Below are 15,164 nucleotides of genomic sequence, written 5' to 3'. Positions count from 1 at the left end.
TAGTACGACAGCAGCTTTCAGCACTTTTCTTACTTCTAGTGGGAAATAATAATCGCTGTTTCTTGCTTCTGTTGAGAAACGATAAGCTGTAATGAGGAAAGCAAGCAAAGCTTTCTGCTGTCATGTAAATTTCTGTTGCTTTAGGAATTCCGTTCCTAAAAGAAACCTTCCCTGGGACAGCGAGGCGCAGGGCTCTGCAGGTGTATGCCCTGGTGATTCCCCCAAGTGACTCTATCTGCGGATTTGAGTAGTGCCATGTGTCACAGAATCACCCAGGATCACAGAATCGCCGTGGATAGAAAAGAATCACAAAATCATGGCATCAATAAGGTTGGAAAAGACCTCAAGGGTCATCAAAGTCCAACCTGTCACCCAAGTCCTGTGAGCCAGGACTGGTGGAAAATGATGGAGAGAGGCTTGGCCAGCTTGTCTGCCAGCTCTTTCAGTACCCTAGGATGAATCCCATCTGGTCCCATGGACTTGTGAGTATCCAAGTGGCTCAGCAAGTCCAGAACCTCATGGAAGTCAGGGGTACTATACTGCTCCCTGACCCCATCTACCAATTCAGGAGGCCAGTTATCCTGATGTCTTCCTGCCTTTCTGTTGAAAATTGAGGCAAAGAAGGTATTTAGAACACCACACCAGGTTGCTCACAGCCACATCCAGCCTGGCTGCAAATACCTCCAGGGATGAGGCTTCTACCACCTCCCTGGACAACCTGTTCCAGTGTCTCACCACCCTCATGGTGAAGAATTATTACACCATGCATCATGTCACATCATCCATATTGCAACATGCATCCTCCTCATGTTTGCCAGCCCCTTGTTTCAGGACTTCCATGCTCTTGGAAACAGCCCTGGAAGCTCAGGTGATTTGGGAAGCTGCAGAACTATAGCACCCAAAAGTTTTGGGTTCAGAGCCCTTTGCAGGCTGGTGTAGTCTTGCACAGCACAGAGTGATGTTATCATTGCACAGGTGAGCAGCTGAGCAGAAGTCCTAGCAAAGGGGGGAACAGGTTTTAGGGGTTTTAAAAACACTTTGGATGTCAGGATGCTTTCCTGCTGGATGTCCAGGTTTTGGTTCAGAGAGAAGTAATACAAGTCCCAATTGGTTTGCACCTCCTGGGGTTTCCTGCTCAGTTCCATGCTTGCAGAGGAGGTAGCTGAAGCATTGCATGATATCTTCATAGCCTGTGGTCCTTGGAGCTAATTGCATGTTCCCTAATTGCTGATAGGACCTGAGATGGGATTGATGAGCTCTATTTCTGGCAGTGCTTAATGAAGTCCTTTGAGGATTACAGGTAAATCAGTGTGTTCATTACTAATAGTTACAGGTAAATCAATGTGTTCATTACTACTAGTTTTCTAGGAGCACCAGACACATCTGCCTGTCCCACCATTTGAAGAGAAGCTATGAGGGTAGCTGTTTGTACTTCTGCCCCTTGATGAAATCACATTAAGATCAGAACACTGTAATGTAACTATCAGGAGCCAGTGGTGTTTCTGCAGGTTGCACAAGTTTGCCATTGCTATACATCTGTTTCCTTTCCACATCCAAACAGTTTCTCTCTTATTGCAATGGTTTTGTCTCTTGGATCCTTCTGTGCTGTTTCCCTGCAGCCTTCTGTCACATACTGCATGTTGGACTTCTGACTGACAGCTGAAAGATGAACACATGTTGGTTGGTGAATTTGGAAAAGAGGAGGGGGGACCTGAATGCTTTAAATATTTTGTGTTTAAAAACATTGGAAAAGGAAGAAAACTTTTGAAAAATATTCTAAGACTAATTAGGAGCCACTTTCCCTTTTAAAGCAGTTTAGGGGCTGCAAGAAAGTCATGTGGAAAGACATTGGCAAAGGTCCCTCATTTTTTGCCACATGGACTTATTCACCTGCCAAAAGATGCCTTGGTCTAGACAAAAGTCCAAGTGTGGAGCAGAAACACCCCAGCTGAGGAGCCAGGCACTGGCTGGGGACAGGACTGCTGAAGCTCTGATGTTTTGGTGGTGGTGAAATCAGCTAAGAGCCATTCAGGACAGTTAAACAGTCACAGTATTCCCACTACATCTCATGCATATTGTGTTTCAGTACATTAGCTTTAGAAACTATAGATAAACCCAGTGTGATAACCCAGTCTAACCTATCAGACTATCCAGTCTGTCTTGTCTAACCTTACTGAAACTAAGATTTTCATTTTGTACAGTTTTGCATCACTCCTGCTAAATCTATAACATCTCTGCTGGCCCTCCTTGTCTGAAGGGCTGGGTTTAGAATATTCACAGTTTAAACATGCAATTTGCAAAGGAGGCTTGACTGCAACCTGCTTCTGTGGGCAGTAGCAGTGCTCTACCAGGAACTGGTTTATGTTGGTTAAAGCTTTTTACCATGTCTGTTCTTCTCATGGCCTGGGCAGTCTTCATTGGATCTGGATTTATAACTCTCCAGTGTCTGCTCTGAGACATCATTTTCTGTGCAGAAAACAAATGTAATTAAGATGATGAGAATTTTCCCATGACCATTCCTCATGCTTCAGCATAAAAATCCTAAGAGAATAGTTATAAAATGAGGGTTCAACCATTATGACCATCTAAGAGATGTGCTTAAAATGATAATTCCATGGCTTTTGTGGCATCTCATGATGACCTGAAGGTCATCAGTTACAAAGACTCTTAAGCAGTTTGCACTGTTTATAGGAGAAGGACATTTAATCAGTGGCTGCAGGAGCTGTGTCTTGTCTCTGCTTAACAGGCTCCTCAGCTCTCCCTCTGAATAAAGCATCAGCAGCAGTTGCTGGGTTGGGCCATCACTCACCTCTCTTCCACACTCCATGAGCTTTTTTCAGCTTCCTCATAAAAAGCAGGACAATGATAAGCAGTGCAAAAATCAGAGCAGCCACCAAGATTGGCAGCAAGAGATTCTTCTTCTTTTTGATGCCTTCGGATTTCAGATCTCCCTCTGTAAAAGAGGCAGATGTATGTTTGTGCTGTTAAATAGGTTCCCATGAGTCTTTGGTAGAAGGATATGTCCTGGACCAGGGAAGATGAAGATGGTGAGAGAGCAGAAGTCACCAATTTGACTTAATCACAGACTAAACAATCATGTAACATAAACCACAGCATTTGTGCAAAAATCAGTGGACTCGTGCTTGGTCATCACAAACAGTAACCTTGAGCTTTCTTCTAGGTGATAAAAATGGTTGTATTTCTGTGGTCTGTCTCCAAGCCTGCAAGCCAGCACTACCCTGACAAAAGGTTTGGAGGTGGACACATGGTCAGAGAGCACCAGCTTAGTGTAAGAAACATTTGGAAGCTGTCATACCAAGGGTGATGGAAATCACAGTTACATTTTCACTTGGGAGTGGGGCTTCTGTCTTGGGAAGTTCCTCCTCTGTGACATTGCCATTGAATGCTGCTTCAGTCCCTGGAAGAATGGAAAGGAGAACAGCATTTGTCTGAAAGGAAAAGTGATCCTTAAGAAATGCAGAGGGGTTTTTTTTGTGGGTTTTTTTGTTTTGTTTTGGTTTGGTTTTTTGTAGTCTTTTACTGTCTTCATAGCTCAGAGTGGTGCAGTCCCCCAGTTCCCATCCTTGCCACTGCCACCCTTGTCTGATGATGTGAGGTCATACCATTGGGGACACGATAAGTTGATGAACCAGCCAGTCCTTCCTTTCCTGCTGCAGATGCTGTTACTTCAGGCCCTGTGCAACCAGAGAGGTGAGCTCTGAGTTTCTTATGCACACAGACAGCATATCCTTGTATAGTTAACACTGATCTATACAACTGAAATGATAATGTGCATTGTGCCTACCAAAACTTTAGTCAGAAGAGATTTTCTTCCTTATCTAAGCACACCTAGTGAAAATTCCTATTAAAGATTCAGGCTCCTTTTCCTTGTATGTTCAGCACTGTAGGTGTGAACTCTTTTTTTGGGTTGTAGCCATCCTGTGACATTTGTATTCACTCATGCAGCATGGTGATCTTAAAGGCCTTTTCCAACCTAAATAATTCTAGGATTCTAGGGCAAGATTTCCAACCTAAATAATTCTAGGATGCTAGGGCAGGAAAGCTTATGAAGGGTCTAGGGAAGAAGTCTTAATAGGAGCAGCTGAGGGAACTGGGATTGCTTAGTATGAAGAAAAGGAGGCTGGGAGGATACCTAATTTCTCTCTACTGAAAGGAGGTTGGACTGAGGTGGGGGTCAGTCTCTCCACCCTAATATCAGATGATAGAACAAGAAGAAATGGCTTAAAGTTGCACCAGGAGAGGTTTAGGTTGGAGATTAAAAAAAAAATTGTTTGCTGCAAGAGTGGTCAGGGATTGGAACAGGCTGCCCAGGGAGGTGGTGGAGTCCCCATCCCTGGAGGTGTTCAAGAAAGGAGTGGACATGGTGCTCTGGGACATGGTTGAATGCTCATGGTGGTGTATAAGTTGGTGGTTGGTCTTAGAGATTTTTTCCCAACCCAAACAGTTCTGTGATCTCTGATTCTATGTTTCTCTGTATTTCTGAGACAGCCAACTGATTTTTCACTGTAGGGCCTGTCACATTCAGCAGGTGTCTGTGCCCAACTTGGTGGGTTTTGCTCCAACCGATTTGGATAGTGGAACTCTGAATTCTCCTGCTGGAAAGAACTCCTCAGCTGAAGAACTGCAAGTGCAGGCTGCTGCATGCACAGATAACTGTTGTTGTGCAGTGCCACCTAGTGCAGCTGTCCAGAGAAATCTCAGTCTGGCCTCTCACCATGCTGCTAAAGCTGATGTTCTTCTGCATCTAAAAAGAGATTTTTGTCTGCTTTCACGGCTGTAAAACCAAGGGCTCCCCACACAAGCTAGAAATGCTGGGCTTAGATTTTGTGTGTGTGCTTGTAATGCTGTTCTCAGTAGCATTTCTCTCCTGGTTTGTTCAATTCCTGTAACTAAGGCCAAACTTACAAGCAGATGTGAAATCTGGTTGGAGGTTTTGCTGGGTTGGTGTGGGTGATGAGCTGGCAACTACTGGATCTTCTAATGCTGCAGAAGGGATGGTTGGTTGTTCAGATCCTAAAGGAAATCCCCCCCAAACACAGGACAAAAATCAGCAGACACATTTGGCTATTGAACTGATCCTTGAAAAATAAAACCTGCTGCTGTTTGGTTGCTCTGATCAGTGGTTAGACCTACAGTCCTATCCCCCCCACCTTCACCTTCCCTGCCCTCCAAATATATTTAATGCTATGAAATGAAACCTTACTAGGATGCTGTGGGTAGCTTGGAGTGGAGGTTGTGTTGCTCTTGAGATCTGGCACTGGTGTGGTCACTGGGAAAACAAAGTAGTTCTGAAGGCTGTGCAAAATGTCCCTCAGTGCTGATGGCAACTGCTGTGTTTGTGCATGAATTAAAAAGAGACCAAGCAAGAATGCCTACCTGTAGGTTGCTCATTCTCAGGGACATGTGTGTCCACCTCTGGTGCAGGATTTGGTTTTGTCACTGAAAAAAAAAAAAAAAACAACAACAACAATGCACCTTTCAGAGCACTTTATGAGCATTTGTTGAATCAAGCAATCTAAGGCAGAATCAAGACGGAATTGTTAGATCTGTTCTAAAGATGAGGTGGAAGGCAAAGTTTACTCTGAGAATTATTAGACAGGCAGCTTCAGTGTTAACTGACATTTTTTACACCCTGCTGGCTTTTCCAAGTGGATGTGTCTAGTGTGCAGAAGGCACAGGAAGCACACAGCTTCTGGACAACAGAAACTTGGAGTTAGCCTTAAAGCTTCAGGATGAACATACCTAAATTCTGTTAGGAGCATTAGGGAACTGACCTGTCTGGGCTGCTGTGGTTTAACATTTAACAGATTTTAAGGCAGTTAGGAAGCAGGGGAAAGCCTCCAAATCTTAATTTGGAGTTCTTCTTCTGCCCCAGATAGCCCTCATTTAAAATAGATTCTACATGGGAGGCAATATCACAGGATCAGTGATTGGAAGTTCAAGTCCAACTGATCACCCAACCCTAACTAATCAACTTGACCATGGCACTAAGTGCCTCATCCAGGCTTTTCTTAAACACCTCCAGGGATGTTGATCCCACCACCTCCCTGGGTAGCCCATTCCAATGGGCAGAAACAGAAGAATTTAAAAAGGAGGCCATGAGCTTCAGCTTTGCCTATGTACCTGCATAAATTTCACCACTTCAAAATGGTGAAATGGGATAGCCTCTGGTTGGGGAGCCTGCAGTACCTGTCCTAGGGAGGTCCTCAAATTGGAAAGACAACATCAGCTTCTCTTCTCTCAGTGCTGGGTGGTGAATGATGCAGCTGGCTGTTGAATTTGGCCCATAGGCCAGGACTCTCAGGGTGCTGGTTGTGCTCCATTTCTTCCCATCAGCTTCCAACTTGTGCTTAGTGTCACCTATACACCCGTTGGAAGAAAACATTTAAGTGCTTTCTAGTCAAGAGCAATTTAATGAAAAGCCTTCCAGGTGCCATCTGCATCACTTTGGTGTGCTGAAGCAGCACCTGATTGCTCTGCAGAAGTGGTTCATTGTGTAAATGGGAGGCCAAAGGAACCAAGGTCAGGTTTTCTTCCTCAGCAGCTAAGTGCAGAACTTGCTGCACCTCCTGCACTCAGTCCAAAGCCTCTGCTTCCTTTTATGAGTGATGTGGGGAAATTCCACTGCAGCACCATGCAAAATGTCCACTCTTGGTCCTTACTGAAGGGAATAAATTCCTCTGCTGTCTGCCACAGCCATGCATGGCCTGCAGTGGGGAGCCTCAGGGCTTGGCACCTGCTGTTTTTCAGCACAACTAAGATCTAGAAAAGTTCTGCTTCGTAGATTCCTCGAATGGTTGGGGTTGGAAAGACCCTTAAAGATCATCTAGTTTCATCTCTGGTGCCATGGGCAGGGACACCTTCCACTAGAGCAGGTTGCTCAAAGCCTCATTCAACCTGGCTCTCAACACCTCCAGGGAGGGAGCATCCAAGACCTCCCTGGGCAACCTGTTCCAGCATCTCACCAGCCTTACTGGAAAGAATTTCTTTCTAATCTCCAGTTTAAATCTCCCCTCCTTGAACTTCAATCCTTTCCCTCTCATGCTGTCACTACAAGCCCTGTAGTGGTTATGTATGATTATGCTGTGTGATACACAAGGGTATTGAATTTGTGTCCTAACAGCTGTGGATTTGCTACCCCAAACACAAAAAGAAGTTGTGCCCTATTGATGAACGTGCACAAATAAATATTGATGTGCAATACTTAAAGCTGTAATAAAGAAACATTTCTAGAACTCTATGGTACCCTGCACAAGTCCTCCATCATCCCTACCATGCAGGTTTGACTTTTCCCCTTTGGCAGCTGGAGAAGTTAAGCACAAAGGTTAATTGCCTTGCCATAATGAATTAGAGAGCAGAATGTAACCTGTCTGATGTAGCCTCTGCTCCTCTAGGTAATACTGACTACTGCTCATTTATAGGATATGGAAAAATAAAGATGTGTTTCATGTGGCACAAAGAGAGGTGTTTGAAGCACCCTGGTGGAGAGAGAGGTTTGGGAGTATTTTTTTTTTTTTTCTTTCTAGATATGTACCTTAAATGCCCATGGTGGCAGAATAATTCCAATTGTCTGTTTGTAGTGTAGAGCTGCTTTGGAAAGAGCCTGCCTGGTGCTTTCTCTCCATCTGTTACCCTTGGTAACACTCATTTCTTAAGTGAGAGAAATTCCTCATTTCCAAATTAGCCTTTGCAGATAACTTGCTGTATTACACAGAGCAGTATTTCCCACCCCTCTTTTCATCCCCAGCAGGGTCACGTAAGAGCTCAAAAGGATTTCAAAGTGTTTTGGTTTTTTTGTTTGTTTGGTTGGTAGGGTTTTTTTTTTTGCTAGGAAGGAAATAATCCTTGTCAGCAACAGCTCAGTAATTACAGCTGGTTTGCCCCTGCTGAGCCCTGGTGGAACCGAGGTGCTGCCAGTAATTAAGATGTATTAGCTAGTTTCTGATTAGTATAAATATTTGCAGTAAGTGATTAGAGCTGAGAATGGGAGGTGGGGAGGGGGGGAAGGCAGTGTTACTCAAGAGACAGTCACCTTCAAAAGGGGAAAGGCAGCTGCAGAAAGTTTGAGAAGCAGTGCCCAAGGGCAGTTATTTTCCCCTTTCAAGCCCTGCAATTTGTGCCTGCTGGCTGGTGAAAGCAGCACCTCAAGAGACACCCAGTCACACCTGATACTCTTCCTAGGTAATTGCAGCACATGCATTGGTTGGTTGGTTGGTTGATTGATTGATTGATTGATTGATTGATTGATTGATTGATTTCTAGGTGCCCAGGTGCTGGGCTGGAAGCTCAGCTGGGACCCGCTCTGATGGCTGGCTGGGACAGTGCTGCAAGGACAGGAGGTAGGAAAGTAGAAGGGTTTTTTTTGTTAAAATAATTGGAGAGGTGTTTAGTGCCTGTGTTGTTACCCCAAAAATGTACTTTATCAAGCCAGAAGGGAGGCTGTTTCATGTTTAAGGAACTGCTACTTCTAGAAGAACACAGGGAGCAGTGTATGTAAATGCTTGGCCATTGCTCCCCTGAGCTCCTCACAGCAGGCATTCCCCCAAGCTCTTACAGCCACACACAGCCCAGCTCTTCCCACACATACTGTGGTTCAGAACCTGCTTTTTCAGGACCTCTACACTACTCCAGAGCAATCACCAGGCAGCTCTCTACCCTGGCTTTCATGTGGTCTCTTACCAGCTACGCTGCTTTCCTGGAGCACAGCTCCTTTACAGCTCAGGGCTTTCTACACTTGCATTAATGTCTGGGGATCTGGCAGCCAGGAGGTTTTTCTTTCAGCCTTGGTTTCTAGCTATGTTCTGCCCAGCACACCTCTCTGCTGTTTTCCAGAGCTCTTAGTTAAATGATAATTAAAAAAACCCTATCTTGGTGGGGTAGGAAGATTACAGGCTTTGAGTGTGTTGCTTGATGATGCAAAATACAAACAAGAGCTTGTTAGTGCATTGAAGGAAAAGGCATTTGCATCTGTGGGTATTTTCCTCACACTTTGATAGAGATTTCCTCTCCACTGTGCAACAGTTACAGCTGCTAAGGTGGTGGTTATTATTAGAACATGGTCTTCAAAGCAGCTATTTCTGTAGTGCACAAAGTGAAACTGAGCTGTGTGGTGGCTCTGTGCCTCCTCCTGCTTGTCCATCTAGATGCCTGCAGACTAAGGAGAGCTTCCCAGGGCAGTGTGAGTTGTGTTTCCTGAGCTTTTGCTTCTGCTAGTGAGCTGCCTGGCTCTGATTCATGAGAGAAGCTGCTGGGGTGTGTGTGTGAGCTGAGGCAAATCTGTCTACCAGTTACAATGTGGAAATAGTTCTAATGGATTTATTAGCTGACTTCATACTGGGGCTTTGAAACCTGTTCCCCTCAGAGTTTTGGTTTCATTTTATTTCAGTGGAATTTTACTCCAGACTCTAAGGGATTTTGGTTTGACCAAGTGGTGGTGGTCTGAATATGGGCAAAACAGATGAACTCTCTGCCTTGCACAAACACAATGTAGTGCTGACTTTTCTCCAAGCCTGCACCAGGGAGCCAAGTTGTACTAAATGAGTGGAGGATGAGTGGTGGTCCCAGCTGATGTACCACAGAAGGTGTTTCAGCCTCCAGTATTTTTAAACACAGAATCATAGAATGATTTATGTTGGAAGGGACCTTAAATATCATCCAGTTGCAATCCCCATGCCCTGGGCAGGGACACCTCCCACCAGCCCAGGTTGCTCAAAGGCTCATCCAACCTGGCCTTGAACACCTCTAGGGAGGGGGCATCCACAACCTTCCTGGGCAATCTGTTCCAGTGTCTCTCCACTCTCACTGGAAAGAATTTCTTCCTAATCTCCAGTCTAAATCTCCCCTCCTCAAGCTTCAATCCCTTCCCTCTTTTCCTGTCACAACAAGCCATTGTAAAAAGCTCTAGGCTAGTAAGAAGGAATTGTTAGTAATCAATCTTCGGTCCTTTAACACTTACCAGGGAGCTCTATGCCATTGTCCAACAGCCAGGTAATCTGGGGCTGTGGTTTGCATCCTTGGGTGTGGCCAGATATTGTAATGCTTCTTTCTGTATCTTGGGATACTTCCAGCACAGGATGAGAAGGAGCAGCTGCAGCAATAAGATTTAGAGTCAGTTACAGCTACTTGGCTTTATGGATGGCTGCATACTTAGCATTATTCAGAGAGGCTGAGCTAAGGCAGGATTATGTTGTGTTAAGCACTGTGCAGAAATGCAGGTGTGGAGTTGAGGAGCTGGCTCTGTTCTGCTCCTCTGGAACAAAGCAGGTGAAGAAACTTACCTAATACCTCCACAGTCTTGTTCTTGCTTTTAAATGGGATGCCATAGCAGAAGCATTTGTATACACCTTCATCCTGCACTGTGACATTGGACAGTTGGATGGATAATTCTTCTGCTGAGTGATGGAGAAGTTTGTATCTCTGGTCTCTTAAAGCTGTGAAGAAAATAAACCTCAGCATGCTAAACATTTTGGTTCATAAGAGCAAGACATAATCAAAGCAGTCATGGGTGAGGGTAGTTTTCTTTATTGCATTTAATTCATCAACACTTGAGGTAAGGGAGCAGCTCTAGCACAAAGCTTTCCTAGCTGGTGCTGAGCTAGTACAGAGGCAGCAGTGAACTGAAGAAGGAAGTGCGTGTGCTGCCAGGGGGTAAGATGACATGAGTTTTTTTCCTTCCTTTCACTTTCAGGGGTTCTTATTCCTGTGTTCCCAGGTATTAGAGCAATTTGGGTTCTTTAAATGTCTAGATGGATAAATATAAGCAACCATTGGGGTGTGAGGACATGGTATGTGGTCAGAAAAGCAGTAAGACTTCTGAATATAGAGAACAGATGTCTGAGCTGAGGACCTGTCTTTTCCCCATTCCCCAAGCCTTTATTTGGCCTTGAAAAAAAAAATCACTTCCCCTCTTTGGGTGTGGTAAGTAAATGAACACCATGGTCAAGATGCACCTCTTATTAATTGCCTGTTTGACTTCTCCTGGTCTTGTCTAATTAACTATGATTTTAAAGAGAGCTTCTCATAGGCTGTTTGTACTCTGCTGTCCTGACTTTCTAGTTTTGGCTTTGCTCCTCCTTGTCCTGGTTTCAGCTGGTTGGGGTTAAACCATGACACTCCTGCTGACTAACACATGGGAGTCCTCAGGGTCAGGCCAGCAAGTCACATGAACTATTCCCACAATCACAGCACAGAAAGTGTAAACTTCTGCCCTTAAATTGAACTGAAACCAGGGATATGTACCAGACATAAGGGGGAAAAAATATTTCATTGTTTTAAATTATTTGTTTAGCTGAGGTCTTGTCAAAATAAGGATTTGGGAGAAAATGGCAACAGTATTATAGTTTATGGAAGTGATTAAATGTGGAAGGATTTTTGAAAGCATCATCATGTAAGGCTTGTAGCTAAGCTGTCATCTTTTTAGCTACAGTGAGACTGGAGGGAACTGATTCCCCAAGTGGTTTGCTGGAGAAGCAAGGTGACAGAGATTCACAGGGGTGATTCAGAACAAAAAATGACCCTGTGCAGTCCTCATCTTGCAGAGCTGTTGAATTTGAATCAACTGGAGGAGAGAGATCAGGACAGAAGGATGTGAGGTGCAGAGAGTGAAAGGCAACACAGCTGTAACTTTGCCTTTCCAGCACATATTAGGAGTCACTGCTTGTTTTCTAAAAATTCCCTCTTGATGCACTACATCAAATTCCCTGATGAGCAGAAGAGCACCCAGGGCTTTTATACAAGTCCACTTCTGTCTCTCTTGTAAGGCAAGAGTGAGGTTTTGTGCTAATGTCTTGGTGCTGGTGGTAACTACAGCCTGAAGCTCTAGTGCCAGACCGCTCTCATGGGGGTTTCCATTTCATCAGCTGAACGTAAAACCACCTCAAGTGCTCTGAGTCAGCCTGGCCATGGGTGGGAGCAAGGAAATTCTGCTTCTGGGTGACCCTCCAGCTGCACATGGAAAGTGTCGTGTTCAGTTTTCACACTTACCCCTCTGGTTGTTGAGAAAAATGACAAAGCCATGAGGGTTTAACCACTGCAGGGCAGAACTGTCGTGGCTGCTGAGGGTGCAGTTAAGGTTTAGGTCCTCTCCTTCCTTTAGAGTTATAACTTCACTGCCAGCTCCTGGAAAATCCCCTGACAGAGAAGCAAAAACAAAAACAAAAACAAAAAAAAAAATTGAATCAACCTAAGTATTAATAATGTGACATTGTTTCACTGCATTCTGGAGCTGATTTGCAAGTGGTGCAAATCACAGCTCTGAAAACATGAGATCGTTTTATTCACAGAATGCCAGGTTGGAAGGGATCCCAAGGATCATCAGGTCCAACTTTTTAGGCAGTAGTACAGTTGAAATGAGCTGGTCCAGCATCCTGTCAACCTGTGTCTTCAAACTGTCCAGTGTAGGGGACTCCACTGCTTCCCTTGGGAGGTGATTCCGACGTCCTGACTGTTCTCATGTAGAAAAATGGTGTTCTGGAGTCCCTTCCAACCCAATGCAACCTTGGATTTGCTGTGGCTGATTTACTGTCAGATATGGCAGATCAGTGCCTTTAGCTTACATTTCCTTCTGACTTTACCTTCATCTCCTAGGGTCTCAGCTGGCTTCTCAGGGCTTGTGCTCCGTGGGGGTCATTTACAGAGGACTGATAGAAAAGCAAAACCTCCTTGCATGGCTTCCACTTGTGAAGACCTGTGTCAGGAGGTGCAGAGAGGGCCTTGACTGTGGGTTTTCCATGGGGCCCCTCTGCACTTTTTCTTTGTGACTGTTTCCTGTTGCTAACAGCAGTGTGGGGGTCTTCAAAGTCACACCTTTTGAGGTGGGAGCAACAGGAGAAGCTGAGGGTGTTGCTTGCTTTTCTAAAACAGGAAACCCTAGCCCTCAGAATAGAGCATAAAGGTAATTTCCATGAGAGACCATGGCTTCATTCAGACCATGATTCACAGGTCAAATTTTCTTCCTTGTACAGGGAACAGTTTGATGTGGCTGGGGTCTTCAAGCCACTGTAGCCCACCACAGTATGGTCACTGGGGTATGGGAGAGATGCTCCTGTGCCTTGTGGCTCTTGTGCACAGCTACCTAGGAAAATGTCTGGCATGAAGTCCAGGGATATAGCCACCTTCTTGGCAAGGAAGGGCAACAACTGCTTCCCAGAAATTGCAGGGTGCAATGGAGTGGAATGGTTCATGCCTCTGGTTGCACATCAGAAGGTGCACAGAGAACTTGCTGTGGTGATCTGCACTCAATGCACCATTGCAGAGTTATCTTTAAAACTGCAGCCTGTAGAGACATCCTGGTTAATGATTTATTCTTGACCTCTGGTGGCAGACCTGGGAGTGGAAGCCTGAATTAATTCTGAGGGTCAAGAGCAGCTAGCAGTTGTCAGCAGCTACAAATTCATCCTGCAGAAGGCTCTGTCAGTACTGGGGGCTGAGGGGTTGTAGGCTATAGAGCGAAAGCTTCTGATTTGGAGCAAGTCTGAAGGGCACTGCAAGTGTTAGCTCAGCTAGAATTCAACTGACAGCTCCTTAGGGCCTGGCTTCTGCTAGGCACAATCAATGGCAATAAAAGATCCTAAGCACATAGTTGTGCTGCTCAGACACTGAGATTTGATGTGGCCTCTGTGTGAGAGCATTTAGCCAAATGTCAGCAGTGGCACTGCCATGCTTTCTGCTCCAGCATTCCTTAAGAAGGGAGAGAGACTATTGCATTGTCCAACACCAGCCTGGTGTGTGCGTTCCATCCTCAAAGGTTGGGAGTGAAGCCTGCAAGACTCCTGAGCTGTAGATAGCTGTGTTCCTGCTTTCCTTACTTAAGCCTTTCCCTATCTGCCATGCTCCAAGATGAATCTCACTCTCCTGTGTATGAAAGCCAGACTAGCAAAGTAGGCATAAGCTATATCCTCTAGTAGGAGTAAGGAGATTAAGCATTTAAAGTGCTTTTCATTTTCAAAGTACTTTACCAGGGCTTTCTAAATTATTCTGACTTCCCCTGTTAGCCTCTTCTGACACAACACATGAACCAAAGCACACAGAGATATCCAAGCCACAGAAAGCAAGCAGTGAGCTGCTGCCCAAATTTTTCGGGACAGTCTTTTGGTTTCCAAATGCTTTGCCATCTCAAGCATGCTACCAGCTGCTAGGAGGTGAATTGCTCCCATGGATCCTGCATTTACAGGAGAAAGTGGAGTTGAGCACCAGTGTGCTTTGGAAATTGGGTGACAATGTGACATTTTCAGCCAGAAAATAACACCAGCAAAGCTGGCTTGCACCCGAGCTGCTGAAACTCTGGGAAGCAAGCTCTCCAAGCTGGGCTCCTTGCAAAGGAGAGATCATGGAGGTACTGTGGCCTTCCAGTAGCTGAAGGGGGCCTACAAGAAAGCTGGTGAGGGACTTTTTTGGGTGTCCAGGTAGTGATAGGACTGGGGGGAATGGAGCAAAAATAGAAATGGGTAGATTCAGATTGGATGTTAGGAAGAAATTCTTCCCCATGAGGGTGGTGAGAGACTGGAACAGGTTGCTCAGGGAGGTGGTGGAAGCCTCATCCCTGGAGGTTTTTGCAGCCAGGCTGGATGTGGCTGTGAGCAACCTGATCTAGTGTGAGGTGTCCTTGCCCATAGCAGCGGGGCTGGAACTGGCTGATCCTTGAGGTCCCTTCCAACCCTGACAATTGTATGACCCTAGGTAGGACAGCATGCATGGCTTACCTTGCATCAGGAACAGAGCTGCGACGTGTAGCACCCTGGTGAAAGTCATGCTGTGGTCTGGGTGCAGGCAGTCAGTGCTGGCTTCCTCTCTGCTGGGGCTGCTGTGCAGCAGGTCCCTTTTCAGCATGGAGGGAGCAGATTTACCATGACTTCATCACTGATGGGGGCTCTGCCTCCTTTCCTTCTCTCTGCTGTCCCACTCACTTCTCCCACCGTCTCACATTTCCTATGTGTTGGTGACTGCTGAGAAACCTGTGACATCACAGGCCCCTAAAGTGAAACTGGTGGGTGGCAGGACTGGGGGCACTTCACCCTGCACCCCCTCCAGTGCTGTCTCAGTGTCTGTGAAGGGGAGAGATGTACATGGGGGGAAGCAGGCAAAGGTGGACCCCTGCTGCAGCGATGCTATAGGGGCACGGTGGGCAGGATTTAATTCCCCAGGAA

General features: G+C 45.6%; 1 protein-coding gene across 1 annotated transcript; it reads right to left on the bottom strand.

The window, feature by feature from the left end:
• Positions 1 to 1,528: 1,528 nt before the first annotated feature.
• Positions 1,529 to 14,769, bottom strand: CRTAM (cytotoxic and regulatory T cell molecule). The gene is made up of 12 exons (XM_054395569.1): positions 14,721 to 14,769; positions 12,004 to 12,150; positions 10,299 to 10,451; positions 9,977 to 10,108; positions 6,211 to 6,381; positions 5,398 to 5,460; positions 4,927 to 5,034; positions 3,624 to 3,695; positions 3,317 to 3,418; positions 2,810 to 2,953; positions 2,383 to 2,466; positions 1,529 to 1,659 (listed from the first exon to the last, which is right to left on the bottom strand). Exons 1-12 carry the CDS (start codon positions 14,767 to 14,769, stop codon positions 1,529 to 1,531), a joined length of 1,356 nt encoding a protein of 451 aa, XP_054251544.1.
• Between the last annotated feature and the right edge of the window lie 395 nt (positions 14,770 to 15,164).

This window comes from Indicator indicator, chromosome 34 (genome assembly GCF_027791375.1).
Source record: "Indicator indicator isolate 239-I01 chromosome 34, UM_Iind_1.1, whole genome shotgun sequence".
NCBI classification, from domain to species: domain Eukaryota; kingdom Metazoa; phylum Chordata; class Aves; order Piciformes; family Indicatoridae; genus Indicator; species Indicator indicator.
Note: the sequence above shows the minus strand (reverse complement) of the source record. Positions and strands in the feature narration are given on the sequence as shown.

Bases quoted from the DNA above. Each gene is read 5' to 3' on its own strand.
- CRTAM (XM_054395569.1), bottom strand. From the start codon at position 14,769: ATGACTTTCACCAGGGTGCTACACGTCGCAGCTCTGTTCCTGATGCAA. The intron at 2,954-3,316 runs GTATGACAGCTT...CCTCTTTTACAG, and splicing joins TGTGATTTCCATCACCCTTG to AGGGAGATCTGAAATCCGAA. The intron at 1,660-2,382 runs GTAAAAAGCTTT...TTCATCTTTCAG, and splicing joins CCATGAGAAGAACAGACATG to CTGTCAGTCAGAAGTCCAAC.